Source organism: Lynx canadensis, chromosome B4 (assembly GCF_007474595.2).
Source record: "Lynx canadensis isolate LIC74 chromosome B4, mLynCan4.pri.v2, whole genome shotgun sequence".
Taxonomy (NCBI): Eukaryota; Metazoa; Chordata; class Mammalia; order Carnivora; family Felidae; genus Lynx; species Lynx canadensis.
This window is the reverse complement of record NC_044309.1, coordinates 65,916,740-65,934,630: the sequence shown is the minus strand read 5'-3', so window position 1 is coordinate 65,934,630 and position 17,891 is coordinate 65,916,740. Positions and strand designations below refer to the sequence as shown.

Sequence of the window (17,891 nt, the reverse complement as noted above, 5' to 3'; positions counted from 1 at the left end):
ATACAGATACTGGTTCAGTAGGCTTGGGATACAGTCTAAACATGAATTGTTTGAAAAAACTCCCCAGGTCAGCCTAACTCAGATTTGAGTTGAGAACCATTTTTAGACACTCACTCAATCTGTTAGAAATGGGAAAATTAAAAACTAAAACTACAAAAACCTTACTTATGAAATCATTATTTTTTCCCCTGAGATTAGGAACTGAATATCAACACAATTAAATAGGACGAATGCTTTCTTGAGCATCTATAAAGTGCAGATTGCTATCCTAGTTACTACAGGCTAATTAAAAAATGATTCACAGCCCATATGGTCTTGCAGAATGTACAGTACCATTCTAGGAGCAAAATACTAGGCAGGGCGTGTTCCTTGAGAAAGGTATAATGTGTTGTTAAATTTTAGAGAAAGACAAGTTTATATCCGAGCAGAAGTGCCAAGATGTGCTCATGACAAAGTATGATAGGTGATTTATCTGAAAGGAGAGTAAGGATTTTAAAAGAAGGGATTTTGTGAACCCATTAAGTAAAGGATTTTGTTTTGGACTTGTGATTGTATGTTATAATGTATTAGAGGGAATTAATGGGAAATACAGATACATATACAAAGGTAGGTCAGGACCATATGATGGAAGGCTTCTGATAGACTGGAGAGTATTTTCTGAATTCCATTGGAACTTTGGAGTCATTAAGAGATTTTGTTACTGAATAATGAACCAAGGACATTCTAGCACTATGAGAGATATGGGAAAATATTTGCAGAATGATTTGGAATCAGGGAGACACAGAAGTATAAAAACTAGTTTAGAGGTTAAGGAGGTTATTGGGATAGTAATGAAACATATTAGGTTGGCAGTAAAGGCAATAAAAAATCATAAAACCCTTGCCGTGAAAAACAACTAAATTACATTTTGAATATGCATAGAGCTTTGCAGTTTACAAAAGTGTTTTTCACCACTTTCTCATTTGATCCTTATAAGAATCCAATAGGTATTATTTATTATCTTCCTAGTTTTGCTGATAAATGAATTGAGGTTAAGTTTTTTGCTTCAGATTGCATGGTTTGTGAGCTTTTCAGTTCTTTATACAAAATGAAGCTAGATACTAGAGCCAGTGTTAAGTAAATGGAGTATATAGGTTTGTAGCTGCTGGATGGTTACAGTTGAAGACTGAAGTAAAACACAGATCTCATATTCTGAATGTAGTTGAGAATGAAATATGCACATCACTGATGGAAATAGGGGGTTGCTAACTTGTCAGTTTGTGGAAATTGAGGTAGCTACGATGAACCTGATTTTGGACTTGGTGAATTTAAACTTTTTTATTAGCTTTTTTCTTAAAGTTTTTATTCAAATTCCAGTTCATTGATATACAGCATAATATTAATTTCAAGTATACAATACAGCAATTCAAGACTTCCGTATAATACTTCACAAGTGCCCTTCTTAATCCCCATCACCTATTTAACCATCCTCCCACCCACCTCCATTCTGGTAACCATCAGTTTGTTCTCTATAATTAAATATCTGTTTCTTGGTTGGCCTCTCTCTCTCTCCTTTTTCTCCTTTGCTCATTTGTTTTGTTTCTGAAATTCCACGTGAGTGAAATCATATGTATTTGTGTTTCTCTGACTGACTTATTTTGCCTAGCTTAATAATAACTCTCTAGCTCGATCTATGGCCAAGATTTCATTCTTTTCTATGGCTGAGTGATATTCCATTGTGTTTATATACCACATCCACTTTATCCATTCATCAGTTGATGGACACTTGGGCTGATTCTATAATTTGGCTATTGTAGATAATGCTGCTATAAACATCGGGGTGCATGTATCCCTTTGAATTAGTATTTTTGTATTCTTTGGGTAAATACTTAGTAGTACAATTGGTAGATTGTAGGATAGTTCTGTTTTTAACTTCTTGAGAAAACCCCATACTATTTTCCAGAGTGGCTGCACCAGTTTGCATTCCCACCAACAGTGCAGGAGGGTACCCCTTTCTCCACATCCTCACCAACACCTGTCATTTCTTGTGTTGTTGATTTCAGCCATTCTGATAGGTGTGGGGTGATGTCTCATTGTAGTTTTGATTTGTATTTCCCTGATGATGAGTGATGTTGGCCATCTGGGTGTCTTCTTTGGAGAAATATGTATTCATGTCTTCTGCCCATTTTTAAATTGGATTTTTTGTTTTTGGGGTGTTGTTTTATAAATTCTGTATATATTTTGGATTCTAACCCTTTATCAGATATGTCATTTGCAAATATCTTCTTCCATTCCACAGGTTGCCTTTTAGTTTTGTTGACTGTTTCCTTAACTGTGCATAAGCTTTTTTTTTTTTATTTTTTTAAAAAATTTTTTTTTTCAACGTTTATTTATTTTTGGGACAGAGAGAGACAGAGCATGAATGGGCGAGGGGCAGAGAGAGAGGGAGACACAGAATCGGAAACAGGCTCCAGGCTCCGAGCCATCAGCCCAGAGCCCGACGCGGGGCTCGAACTCCCGGACCGCGAGATCGTGACCTGGCTGAAGTCGGACGCTTAACCGACTGCGCCACCCAGGCGCCCCAAGCTTTTTTTTTTTGATGAAGCTTTTGCTTAGTTTTGATGAGAAACTCCCAAATGTAAACCTAGAGAATGGTCTCATTCAAACAGTATTAGAACTCATGATGGCCTCATGCCAGAGGAGCAAAAACATTCAGATCACATCAACCTAATTCTGTTGTGCTCTCTTCTACAATACCCAGCTCTCTCTTCCTAACAGATACATATATTTTGAAGACCTGGCTTTGCTTGCTCTCCCCCCAAGATTGCTTCTTTCATTCTATTTCTTTTTTTTTTTCATCCCCAATTCTTTTTTAAAGTTATATATCACAGGGGAGAATGTATATCAGGCTATTAGAAATATGAGACTAGGGGATGGGAGAGATGCTGGAATATAAATCAAAGGTATAAACGGGAGAAACATCTACCTAAAAGATCTCTTTTACACAGTGGAAGTATATGTGCTTACCTACTGAGAGTTTTGAGGGAAAATTCTACAGAGCTGGTCATAAAAGTCTTTCAATTAAATGAAACTTCTAGTTGTGAGTGATGAAAAGATTCTGATAGTAATGATGCTGATCATTTATGCAATAGGATTTACTGATATGCATTGGTCACCTATTATTTTCTCCACGATTCTAAATACCAAGACGATTTGAGATTTTGTGTTACCCACATGTGTTGTATAGTTGTACAGCGTTTGTCACTCACCTACTAGTATTCCAAATACACATAAAACTAAGCTTAGCGACAACTGAGTCCTGGAAAAAGTTTATTAAAATTTAGCAGGTGACAAGGTCACTATAGATGTACATCTGCCAAATACCTTTACTTTGTGACAATTTTAATATTTCATCGAAATTGTCTAGTCAGAAAGAGAAAATGAGTAAGAGAGACTGTGGTGTGTACAGTCCTTTTGTTATATAAATTGTTCTACAGAAAGCTTGGGAATCCCATTTTAAGATCATGCACCATACAAGTTTTAAATTTAATTTGGTATGCCAAGCAATTTTACACATTTCCTCTCAATTCTCAAAAAATTCCCAATAAAAAATATTATTATTGTTCTTTTTCCAGACATGAAAACGAAGGAAAATGTGGAAATGGTTTTTCCATTTTACATGACTAGTAACTAGTCATTGGCTGCAAATCAAACTACTGCTTATTCCTCTATCTTTCTAAGCATTGCTTTTATCTCCCATCATATTTCGCTTCTTAAGTGTAGGAGAAATGGAACATGGTATTCAGAATTCCAGAATCTTTTCTTTGAAACATAAGTTCTTAGCTTTAGCGTTTGATGCTGACTATTGTAGACATAACCTGAGAGAATTAAAACAAGACAAAAATACATTGTAGCCATTTATTCATGCTGCATTTCAATCCTGTTTGGAAAGGAAAATTTTATAGTTGCTGATCTGGAGAAAAATTAAGACACATAGAACACTGCCACTACCAATAACAATTTAGGCTTGGTAATATTCGTATATGTTTCAGTGCTTGGTGTTATTTATTTATTTTGTAAAAAAATTTGACCAAATGATTGACATATGTCTCTCTGGTATGGATAGAAGCTCAGTTTCCTAAATGATTTTATGTCCTAAAGGTTGATTGGCTGCACCCCATCAAGGATTTCTGCTCTGATTTTGATATTTAAGCTCTAATGTTCAACTATGAGATTCTTAGTTCCAACCTGTTTGGGTACATAATGCTGGTACTCATAATTTCTAACTGATGTCTGTACCTACAAGTTGAAAAGGGAAAATAAAGCCTTAAAATAGCTTTACTTAAAATATACAGGTAATTACGTTTGAATTATCTAAATAGTTGTCTCAACTAACCACTTCATTAGAAATAGAAGACACAACTTTCCTTTGTGTGTACATTTCATAATATTTGGAATAATTTTGCGTTGTAGTTTAAACCAGATAGTACAGTTTACATTCACAGTTGTTACTAAAAATCAGCAACATTTTAATATTAAGCTAACCTCGTATAAAGTTGCATTTTTGGTATTGCACTGAATTTGACACCATTAAAGAATATCTGAGAATAAACCATTCTTTTGGATTTTTCTAATCTGTTCTATATATATGTTTTTTTTAATATGAAATTTATTGTCAAATTGGTTTCCATACAACACTCAGTGCTCATCCCAACAGGTGCCCTCCTCAATACCCATCACCCACCCTCCCCTTCCTCCCACCCCCCATCAACCCTCAGTTTGTTCTCAGATTTTAAGAGTCTCTATGTTTTGGCTCCCTCCCTCTCTAATCTTTTTTTTTTTTCCCTTCCCCTTCCCCATTGTCTTCTGTTAAGTTTCTCAGGATCCACATAAGAGTGAAAACATATGGTATCTGTCTTTCTCTGTATGACTTATTTCACTTAGCGTAACGCTCTCCAGTTCCATCCATGTTACTACAAAAGGCCATACCACTTTCTTACACCATTCACAAAAATAAACTCAAAATGGATAAAGGACCTGAATATGAGACAAGAAACCATCAAAGCCCTAGAGGAGAAAGCAGGAAAAAAACCTCTCTGACCTCAGCCACAGCAATTTCTTACTTGAGACATCTCCAATGGCAAGGTAATTAAAAGGAAAAATGAATTATTGGGACCTCATGAAGATAAAAACTTCTGCACTGCAAAGGAAACAACCAACAGAATGGGAAAAGATATTTGCAAATGACATATTGGATAAAGGGCCAGTATCCAAAATCTATAAAGAACTCACCAAACTCCACATCCGAAAAACAGATAATCCCGTGAAGAATGGGTAGAAAACATGAATTCTCTAAAGAAGACATCCAGATGGCCAACAGGCACATGAAAAGATGCTCAACGTCGCTCCTCATCAGGGAAATACAAATCAAAACCACACTCAGGTATCACCTCACGCCAGTCAGAGTGGCCAAAATGAACAAATCAGGAGACTATAGATGCTGGCGAGGATGTGGAGAAACGGGAACCCTCTTGCACTGTTGGTGGGAATGCAAACTGGTGCAGCTGCTCTGGAAAACAGTATGGAGGTTCCTCAAAAAATTAAAAATAGATCTACCCTATGACCCAGCAATAGCACTGCTAGGAATTTACCCAAGGGGTACAGGAGTGCTGATGCATAGGGGAACTTGTACCAAAATGTTTATAGCAGCACTTTCAACAATAGCCACATTATGGAAAGAGCCTAAATGTCCATCAACTGACGAATGGATAAAGAAATTGTGGTTTATATACACAATGGAATACTACTTGGCAATGAGAAAGAATGAAATATGGCCTTTTGTAGCAACGTCTATGTGTATATTTAAACAGATTAAGTGTAATTGTTTGACATTGAGGTTCAGTTAAAGGAAGTACTCAGTAACAATCTTTTGACTAGGAAATAAAAGGTCCTTAAAAACAGCTAGGTATTTTTTTGGTATCACAATTTCTCCTATGATTAGTATTTATTATATAATGTATGTAAGGCTGTCAAAATTTGCAGTTTTAGATTTTTAAGGTTGATTAAATACATATAGTTATAATACAAGTGGCATATATTCATTTCAATTGTGTATACTTTGCTAAGGGGTGTTGCAGAATTATTGGCAACCTTTTCCAGAAACAAAATTTTTTAAATTTCCAGATTGAAATATACATACAAATGTATGAAAGTACATGAATATTCATAGATTATGGCACTTCAGTTGTTTGGTTTACTAGCACTATTCTATCATTATACACCACAATAGAGATAAAAGCTTATAAACATATTTTTGGCCACAATTGGTGATTTTGTACATAGATAGAACAAAATAAACATACAAATGAGAAGAATTTTCTAATGTGCCATTTTCCGTTTATGTTTAAAATGAATTCACAATTGGAATGTTTATTTAGATTTATAGAAAACTATCCTTACATTTAGATCTTCACACATTCATAGTGCCCACTGAAGTCATTGCTATCTAAATAGTTCTTTAGTGTTATTTTTCCTAAAAGTGTAGAATAGGATAGTTAATATGTGGAAAAACTCTACTTTAGATCACATACTAATACATTTACATATATTTCAGAATAGTCTAAATGAACAAGCCAATGAAATATATGTATTATAAACTTGTATTTTAACCTGTAAATTTAATTTTAACATATATTGATATTAGGGCTGCTTTTATGGCCATATTCTAATACAATATTTTTCTTCCAAGAACCCAAAACAAACTTCTGTTATTCTGTTCAGAACAACTGAAGTTAATCAACTCACTTTTTTTTTTTTTTGAAGTGAATAGGAAAATGTAGTTTATGCTTTTGAGGGGTGAAAAATTTTTACTAGAAAGCTTAATGACTTACGCAAAATCAGTAAATCCCAAAGGGAGAACTTATAGGCAGACATTATTTTTATTGGGTTGCATAGGTATTTCTTTCATTTCCACTAGAAAATTCCCAGATATTATACTATATTTTAAGGGCAAGTTTTTAATTAAGCTTATTATTTAAAAGGAAGAACTTTTATACATAAGTATTATCCTATCTAAGCAACCCAAACACCAATTCACTGGGTACTTTTAATTCTTTGATTAATGTTTTAGATTTGTATCTCTTGGGAACTCAGTGATTCTGAAATTTTGCTTCATAGTCTCCTGGAGCCTCATTTGGTTAAAAAATGTATTAATTTATTCAAGCTTCTAACACACATGGAAAAACTTTTATGATGTGGGTTATTCTATTTCCATATTTTAATACTTTGAAGATATTCACACTGTTAAAACCATTAAAAAGTAACATGCCTCAAAAACACATAAAATTATTAAAGTCTCTCAAAATGCCTAAAACCTTCGTTTCTCCATAAATAGTATAAGAAAAAATAATTTTCACTTCAAGAAATATAATGGGTAATAATGTGGGAATTCAAAGAAAGTATTATAAATCTTGAATGGCAATAAATGATTATTACTTTTGTATTAATATAAAAATAGCACACAATCTCCAGTGGTGAAATTCTTGCAAATCCAAAAGTTCTGAGCTGTCAAATAAGATCTAAGTCAGTCACCTCTAAATGTGAAATTTCACCAAAGTGGGGTGATCTTTTTTTTTTTTAATTTTTTAATGTTTATTTTTGAGAGGGAGGGGGAGAGAGAGAGAGGGAGACACAGAATATGAAGTAGGCTCCAGGCTCAGAGCTGTCAGCACAGAGCATGACACAGGGCTCCAACCCACCAGCCACAAGGTCATGACTTGAGCTGAAGTTGGCTGCTAAATGGACTGAGCCATTCAGGCCCCCCCCCCCCGGTATTTTGTTGTTGTTTTGCTTATTATAACAATACTATTATTATTCTCATTCAGCTGAAAAAATATCACTCACTGGCTGATAGTTTAAATTTCAAAAACAAGTTAGTGTATCACACATACCTTCCTTTCTAGAGATTACTGTTCAAGGTAAAAACTAGAATTCAATCACTTTGAAATTATAGAGAATAAAGTATGTGACATGGATTACATAAAATAGTTACAAGTTGATGAAACTGGAGAATCTAACTTCCGACCTTATCTCAGTTAACTTTTTAATTAATATAATCCTAGAAAAAAATATCCAAAGATCCTGGCTAGCTAAAGAAACTTCACCCTACCTTTCAATGGATTAAATTGCATTTGTGAAATTATTGGTAGGTAAAAGTGATTGTATATAAAGAATTTTTGGCCATATACAATTCACTTTGTTTAATGAGGCGAATTTTTATTTGCCTGATGATATATTGGTGCATTAAGCTTATTAGAGGCAATAGAAAAGAATCAAAGGTAATTATTTTTTTAAAAGTTAGATTTTATGTGTAGTTGAAATTTGCATTATATCTAATAGATACATTTGGACTTTAAATAATATTTATAAATATATATTATAAAAATACTTACATATAAATATATTATATATAAGAAAATATGTCTATACCCTGTATTTAAAAAAATGGAGTGATATATAGGCACACAGTTTGAGCTTAAATGTGATAAATCATCATACAGAACATTTTCTTTATGCTGCATATATCATTTTTCTATATAAATGTAAATCACATCAAAAATATTATCTTTATCTGAAAACGTGTTGTTTGTCCCAAGTCTTTGTATCGATGTAATAAATAAATGAAAATAAAGTTAATAAATGAAATATTAAATAATAATAGATACAATATATACATTAAAATGTACAATTATGTAGATGTAATATCATATTACTATGTAATATTTTATATGAATTTATACCTAAAATGACAATAGTATTTATTTTATATATATATATATATATATGCTATTTATATCTTTTTAAATTTTTGTCTGTATTAGAAATGTATCAAGGAGCTGGTATGGATAAGACTGATAAAATTAGCCTAGTTCTCCTGCTGAATTCTTGATATTTGAGATGATTATATCTGTTTTCCTCTTTTTTTTAAGCTTTTTTTTTTACATTTATTTTTGAGAGACAGAGCGTGAGCGGGGGAGGGGCAGAGAGAGGGAGACACAGAATCCAAAGCAGGCTCCAGGCTCTGAGCTGTCAGCACAGAGCCTGATGTGGGCCTCAGACTCACAAACTGTGAGATCAGGACCCCAGCCGAAGTCAGTGCCCAACCCACTGAGCCACCCAGGCACCCCTGTTTTCCTCTTGAAGGCCCAGAAGTATTATTGTAATCTATGGAGGGAATAAACCAGGACTTTACAAATAAAAAAAATTACTTTTGTAAGAATGTTTATAATCTTTGTTTACTAGCACAATTAATAATCATAATAATTCTGCAAATTTATAGACAAGTTCATAATCTGGGAATATTTAAACGTTATATTTCTAGATTTTTTTTAAAGTAAACTAAATTCTCTGTCAGGATTTGAGGAAGTTACAAGGGAAAGAAAGATTTGATTTTGTTGAAATTTTCACATAGAACTATTTCCTTTAAGAATCAGTAGGGGCTGGTATTCTCTTGTTTAAAAAGCCCCAGAAAACCAAAACATTCTTAGATGCTGAAAAGTCTTGTCAAATTTGATGGCTTTGACTAGAAGAAAAGCAAAGAAAATTAGCAAAATCAGGGACAGCTGATAACAATATTGGACTCATAAAGATGACTTTTAGTGTTGATTGTGAGAAATCACAAATCTGAGGGCATAGTTTACTTGTGATCATGGAGTTAGTGGTTTGGTTTCAGTCACCTCTAGAAAAACACTGCTGCTCTCCTACAAATACAGGTTTAACCAGTAAGAATGTCTGCAACCTATGAATTTAATTAGGGTCACCATGACTACACTTCAATTAAAAGTGTCTCTCACTTCTGTGACTGCTTAATCTCTAGCTATTTTTAAAAATGTTGTTATGCTTGCTAGGACTGGACCAGATTAGACAAGATAGAGGAACATGGGAAGGCAGTATGTTTAAATACCAATGGAGGAGACGGTAGCATCCGGGGCTGTTGCTTCCATGGGAAAGCTCATGCCCATTTTTGAGCTGGAATCTTTTCAACATCCTAGAGCAATTGTCTTTAACACACAATTTGTTTACAAATCCTTATGTGAGAGGTCCTTCAGCACACACCTGGCACACGGCACACTGTAGTGTATGTACTCCAGAGGAAAGGAATCACATTGGAATAGTACAAGCCACAGGTGTGTGTAACTCCAGAATATCATAACGCAGCATGTATCAGTTCATAAGCCTATTACGTCCTCACAAGTTATTTTGATGAAAGCTTTCTTACAATTATATATATGTGTGTCTGGAATCATATTCTTAATAATTGGAAAAAGGTATCTTAGTAGTGTCTTTTTTGAGGAGTTAAACACTTTTCACAGAAAAAAAAGAATCAAATGAATTTTCTGAGTCTGTTTTCAAAACCGTAAGTAGGCATTGCCTCCCATTTTTCGGTGAAGACTTAAGGACCCCGAAGTTGACTCACTCCAGACCACATGGTGGTAGAGAAAGGGCTGAGATGGATTCAGTACATACACGCCATTTGTATACACTATGTGCAAAAGTAGTTTATTGACAGTCAAGAAAGTAACAGTTATCTGTCCCAAGGCAGGGTGGCCTTCAGGAAGATCACCAGAAATGCCCACAGAAGGCAATATTGCCTGCTTCTCTTTTCTCTGCCTCTGGTGGGATTGTGTGGGTGCACTTCTGGGGAAAAGAACAGTTGTTCTCATTACTCTCAGAGTTGTTTTAAGGAGGTAGAGAGAGTGATGGTGGTTACTGTGATTGGCACTTGTGCCAGTCTTTTAGACTGAATATAGTCTGAGGCAAATCTGTTCATATGACCTGCAAGGTAAGATCACAGCATGACTGTGATATTAACCTGAATCTAGTTCCAACTTTCAACAGTGCCCATTTACCAGGCAATGAAGTAGATGCTGAAAACATGGAGATGAGTTTATCACCTTTCTCACCTTCAAGTACGGAGACTGAGAGGGGAGCTATGTAAAGAGCAGGTACAATACAATACAGGTTTGTGATGGTAGAGAGATACTGGCTTCTTTAAAAGCAAAGAGGGAATGGCATGAAGCAGGAAAGGCTTCTTGGAGGACATAATAGCTAGCCTCCATAGTATAGGTGAAGCTGGTAAAGAAGGTGCCAAAAATGGGAGGGGGGGGTGGTGGTGGGAAAGACACATTTGTTAGGTAGGGACTGTCCTACAGGTTTCAAATGTAAATGTCAGTAGACACAATCCCTATTTTTCCACTCTTAAGGGAGCACAGAAATAATTGTAATATACAGATTTTATTTAACAATTTAATCACTTTGCTCAAACAAGGATTTTAGAGGCAGACTACTAGCTATATAGTTGTAATCAATTTGCTTTAAAAATCTCTTTATTTCCTCAAATTCTAAGCTATATAGTCATAATCAATTTGCTTCAAAAATCTCTTTATTTCCTCCCTTATAAAAAGTAGGGAGAACAAATTAGAGAGGTAAACAGACACAAATCAGATAAGCAGCCCTGAGGTAGACTTTATTTTGTAAATGCAAAGACATAACATAGAATAATTATTTTAGATGCAATTAAATTAACAGGAAATAGCAAAGCAGTATTATTAAATCACAAGGAAATTGTTGGTTGTGATTTATTGTATAGTGATAATTGTTTCAATATTACAGTATTGAAAATCATGAACAGATAAAAATGTTAAAGCAAATTAATTTTTTCTTTTTATCTCAGTAAAATCTGGAATAGTTGATGATAGGGGAAAAGATAATTACAAATCAGTGAAAATTACATTTAATACTTTCTTCAGAGTATTTATCTATGGCGTACTAAATAATTTTTTAAGTAAGACAAGTTACAAAGGAAACTAAAAATGTCCATGTATTCAAGAGATCTATGATGAAATTGACCTGGGAATGAGTCCACTTATCCACCCAAATTTTTAGGATGTATTCTGGAGACAAAGCACCTTATATCTAGGGTTGGCAAGTTTACTGCTACCTGCTTTTATGCTTTATGTTGTTAACCTTTCAACAAATCCTCACTTCTTGGTCATCCATTTCTCTGGCTCTGAATAGATACAATAATGTGTTTTCTTTATCTCACAGAAATGTTGTCTTGGAGGTTGAAATGCAATTTGTGACTCACGTAATACATTTTCTCCTCTACAACACATCATAGCATTGCATTTATATGACATGCACGTTCAGTGTTTTATTCAAAATGATAATCTTGAACAAGATTCAGAATGGGAGGAGCAAATATTTTATTCATTCTTCCATTTATTTGTGTCCTGTCTTACTCTGAAAAGGATCCAAGGTAATTTACAGAAATGTATGTAGTAACATATGGTGAACTATAAACTGGGTGAGGAAATTGAAGCAAAGGGGGAAATTAGGGTAAGAAATTTGAAAAGCCTGCATAGGACAGCACATCATGCATACATATCCTGCAAGAAATGGCCATACATCTGGGTGTAAACCCTCTAACAACTAATGCAGAGGGGAAAATCTCCATTTATTAATAAACAGGGTGCTTTCAGATTAGGAAACACAAATGGAAGCACAAAAGTGCAGATTCATAGCATTGAGTCCCATTGTTCATCATTCAATTCTGTAGAGAGTAACAAATTTACCAAAACAAAACAGAACCAAATATCAGAGAAATGCTTCTTAGAGAGCTCCATAATGACTTCAACAGGAGCGCATCAATGTGTGCCGTATGATAAACTTGACCATTGCAATTAGGTCCAGATTTGCCATTCTGCTGGACTTTATCCAAATGGGTATTACATGTTCTTGAGACTTGATTGAGTAATTGTATTTACTTGAGATCAGTAAATATTGCTTCTCTCTACCAAGTTTTCGATTAGTGTTGAGTGGTGGGAATTTAGTGTTAATAGTAATAGCTGCATATTGAATTTAAACAGTTAACCAGATGAGGATTACCATAGTCAGAAAACTACCATATGGGCTTAAGTGATCCAGAGTTTATTTTAAGCCCTCTATGTTAAGTTCCCACCACTGGTGTGGTAAGTTCTGTTATATAAGGCTTGGCCACAGTTACCAATACCAAAGCATTGTGCTTGAAGTGCTCTAATAGAATGTTTTATCTCTGGAACTCTTTTTTTTTTTTTTTTTAATGTTTATTTACTTTTTGAGAGAGAGAGAAACTGAGCATGAGCAGGGGAGGGGCAGAGAGAGAGAGACACACACAGAATCTGAAGCAGGCTCCAGGCTCTGCACTATCAGCACAGACCCCAATGCGGGGTTCGAACCCACAAACTGTGAGATCATGACCTGAGCTGAAGTCGGATGCTTAACCGACTGAGCCACCCAGGCGCCTCGATCTCCGTGACTCTTAAGATATTTGAAGCACGCACAGCAATGAAGGAGGATAGATTCTAAACAGAATCCCCATAACTCAGTTTTTAAGGTCTCAGTGAAAGATACCAAGGTTATGAGCTTCCACCTCTGAAGGTGAAAGAAAATTATTCCACTTATTAGAAATATGTAGCACTAAAGTACTATTTTATAATTTTCCCTGTGTAACTTCAATGAGTGATTCCTAGGAGATTGGGTTCATACATACAAATATACTTACCACTGTTTCCAACCCTCTTTCCTTTCACATTTTCATGTGTGTAGATATGCTTCTGGAAGTCAAATCTAGAAGGGGTCAGCGTGGTACATCTATAAAGAGGGATGTCCCATTTCGAATAATATCATGTATGTGTAAGATCTTTGACATAAGGGAGAACTGAGAGGCTGGAATCTAAATGAGCTGTATTTTAAATAATGTTATAAAACAATTCCTATTGCAAAAACTCTACTGAAATTAATGGCAGCTAGTTTTCTCTTCCAAATGCCATCTTTAGAAATCAGTAATTTGGTTGGCTAGATAACAACTTATTTGTTGGTTGTCACTGGTCATCAGGTCTATGGAGATTTGATGGATTTTAGTGATTCACAACTAAGCATTAAACCTACCTCCGGTTTTGGGATATATATATATATGGTAATACACATATACATATACATATATATTACCATATATATATATATGGTAATAATGAACACCTTGCATTTGCAAAGTGAATGGGCCAAGCTTAAATTCTATGATATAAATAACGGTGACATCCCTTAGGGTTTGTTTTACCACTTTAGTTCCTGTAATCTTTATCTTCTTCCTCTGTCGCATTACATTTCACCACTGCACTGAAAACCAGCATTTCTTAGCAGTGTGTGTTCAGATTACATAGGGTAGCAGAATACAAGTCCCCTCTAAACTACCAAATGCATAACATGTTTTTTATGTTGCTAGGTAAACTTCAGTAGTCACATTGACAAAGATTTTATGGTGAGAACTAACACGTATGCTTAGTCAATTCCTATCCCCCCCCAGCTAAACTGAGAAGACACCTGTAGAAGGCCTGCTTTCTGAGAAGGCAATGATGATTGTTTCAAGATGAAAAAACTCAGAATAACCATGTTGATATTAACAGTATACTTTTAAACCATTATTATTGAAAATGAAATTTGGTGACTATTATCCATGTTAACATGGGATACCCTTGAAAAATAATGTCCTATTACATCGTGGTCATTAAGTTTTAGGAGTTTTGTATATTGTATTTGTGATTATTGATGTAAATAATAATAAGTTTTGAGTGTCTTAAGCTTTAATCCTTTTTGAATAAATTATTAATCATTTTGGTAGTATAGATGATGAAATGTCTTTGAGATATGAGTTATTAAAACAAGTACCATTTGAAATCTTAATGTTCAAATTAATATTTTATAAATATTAATCAAATTGGGATAACTTGAATATTATTTGAATACTAACAAAATGTAATTTTTGAGTGTACATAGTTCAGGGTTAAAGAACAATGAAGTTATGTATGGATTCTCTTTTAAAATATGTTATTAAATTATGCTCATAGTAATTTTTTCATGATTAGACTGTACGTTTGTGAAAAGCTTTAAGGTATAATTGGCAAATGTATGAAAGCTAATACTATATATTTTGCCCTTAATTTTAGTCATGATTTCATTGGAGAATTTACAACAAGCTATAGGGAACTTTCTAGAGGACAATCACAATTCAATGTATATGAGGTAAGGGGAATTCTATTCTATTATTTTCCTCTGGAATAAGTAAATTTATGCTCTGAAAGTATAGATTTTGTAAAGGATAATTGGCAAAGGTTAAGTAAGTACCAATATACGTAAGAATCTTTAAGCTTATTAAACAGACTTGTTTTGGAGACTGAATGATATTATTTCTCTTAAAGTTCCATGATCTTTTAACTCTGTTTTGAGAAATTTAAACATTCTTGCCAATGAAGCTTTTTATTATTTTTAAAACTTCAATATGAATGCAAGTTCATTTTTTCATAAGCCTCACCCTTTGTGTTTTGCCTTCCTACCAACCTCCTCCCCCAAACCTTTTTTTAATAAAAAGAGAAAAATAGGCATTTTCATTATGTCAACATGGTGTTATAAGATTGAGCGACTTCCCTGTTGTTTAGTTGAAGACTGAAAGGAATGACAAAGCTTGATTCAGTCATGAAAGAAATCCAGGTTATTAAGGCAAGCACAGTAGTTGTTTCTGCCTTAAACCTACCTTGCCAGTTAGCTACCAGATATGTTTTGAGCACATGGTGTGTTTTGGCACTGTTAATACCTGAGCTAAGCTACCTGTACATTCTCTATAATTTTTTTTATTTAACAAACATCAATAGGAAAGGAGAATATTTTAGTATTAGTCAATAATCGTAACTCTCCCTGCCAGATTGACACTAAAATTGTACCCTCTTTTAAGTTAGGAGTGGAGCACTTTCCTTCTTCTATGGCAGTAGCATTTTATTCATTCACTTATTCATTCATTCACTTGTAAAAATGTTTATCGCATGGCTTTTATATTCCACATTCTCTGTTAAGATGGTTAAAAATTTCAGAGATACAGAGATGATTAAAATTTCAGTGTGTAAGGGAGACTAACACATGAAATATGGTTTTTTATTTAAAAACATTTTTTTAATGTTTATTTTTAAGAGAGAGAGACAGAACATAAGCGGGGAAGGAGCAGAGAGAGAGGGAGACACAGAATCTGAAGCAGGCTCCAGGCTCTGAGCTGTCAGCAAAGAGCCCAATGTGGGGCTTGAACTCATGAACCGTGAAATCATAACCTGAACCGAAGTTGGATGCTTAACCAACTGAGCCACTCAGGCACCCCTGGTGTATTTTGTTAAGTGCTATATACTGTATAGTATTTTACTTAGTAGAGTATGAGATATTATAGAGCAAACTTCCCAGGCAAGAGCAAAGATGGGGTAAGCATCAATTTTTCTATCTGTGTCTTCCAGTGACGGAATATTAAGGCTCCATATAGGCAATGAAAATAATAGAAGACAGGTGGTACTTACCGATCCCTGTTTTCTCCACCTATCCTCGGGCTTCTATATCTCCAGCAAAACCCAAGCTTTTAAAACCCCCCTACAGCTTTCCAGGCTGGTTTTGGCAGATAAAGACCTCTTGTCAGTTCCTGAGCTGATGGGATTACCTCCAGAACTGCAGTCATGCTGGGTTGGAGCCGCTTTTAAAGCTGTTAGGTCTGCACTGGTATCTATGGTTGGGGTTGCTTTGATCAGAGTCTTGAATGGGCATGGATTCTATCTCATCCCTGAGTGGATGAGACTGGCTCTAGTACTTTATTCAGTAGGCTGGCACTGAACCAGTGTTCCTCTTCAGGGTATACAGTAGGGTCCTCAGTCAGTTGGCCTATTACTAAATGTGAGGATGTGTGTGGCTCCGGCCAGCACTTTTTGAGAACTCGTGTCTGATCACCTGATGGGTGTCTAAGCAGAACTGGCTGTGGACCATGCCTAAGAAGCTGTTTCAGGTACCATAGCTGAGACTTTGGTCTGTAGACCTGGCTTTGGAGGTACAGATGGGCATGTCTCCCACCAGGTCCCTGGGTGGGCTTCCTGATCAAGATCAGAGGGGCTGAGGCCTAATAAATATAAGGATATTTCATGATCTCCTGAGGTACAGACATGTGAGTGTCCCCTGGTGGGTCCTTGTGTCAGCAATACTCACAAACTATAGCTGGAAGGAGCTGAAACTAAGTATTGGGCCCTTTCAAGGTCTGGACAATTGCAGACAGGATTGTTTCTTACTGGGACCCTGGACCCATAGGACTGTTGGTGGACTGCAGCTGTGAAGGGGCTGGAGCAATGTATAGAGCCCTTTTGGGATCTCTAAGCTTGCAAAGAGCTTTCAGGATCTCCATGCATGCAGACAGGAGTGTCTCCTGCAGCCTTCATGTACCTGCAGGCCTTCAGGTTCATTTCAATAACATGTATTTGCACTCTGCTCCAGCCAACCTGGGCCGATTGCTTTTTCCTCTTTCTCAAATGTTGTCTTTCCTTTTTTTTATTGTAGCCTTAGTTTAAATTGATAAAGTTGAGTTCAAATACTACTTATTCATAAATTCTTTTAACTTGCTTTACCTGTCAAATGTTTCCTGTGTATTTTGGATTGGGATGTGCTGAAGGATCTTCTCTTAAAGCACTTACGTGTTCTTTTATCCTATTAGATCAACAGATTTTACTCATCTTCATATTCCCTATGTTCTTTGGTGTCTTACATAATATAGGAGTGCAAGAATATTTTCCTCATGGAATAAATGGTCAAAAATTAAATCTTAGGTCCACAACCAGACCTTTACCAATCATCACAGAGCCTGGATGTCTGGTGGAAATTACTGCCACTGACAGCAAAAGAGTAACAGAGCCCTCATATATGCACACAGCCAGGTGATTTGCTATGTTAGTGTTCTTTACCTAATGACAAATTTACATCTCCTGAATATACTCTTCTTTGCTATACATAATTATTATTATTTAGGA

The 17,891-nt window shown here is 35.2% G+C and overlaps 1 protein-coding gene across 3 annotated transcripts in view; it reads left to right on the top strand.

Annotated features, from left to right (window-relative positions):
* Positions 1 to 17,891, top strand: part of CPNE8 (copine 8) — a 230,647-nt gene that overhangs the window by 133,613 nt on the left and 79,143 nt on the right. For all 3 annotated transcript variants that reach the window (XM_030322174.1, XM_030322175.1, XM_030322176.1), the window contains exon 11: positions 15,021 to 15,096. In XM_030322174.1, coding sequence (XP_030178034.1) covers positions 15,021 to 15,096 — 76 coding nt within the window. The remainder of the gene's footprint in view (positions 1 to 15,020; positions 15,097 to 17,891) is intronic.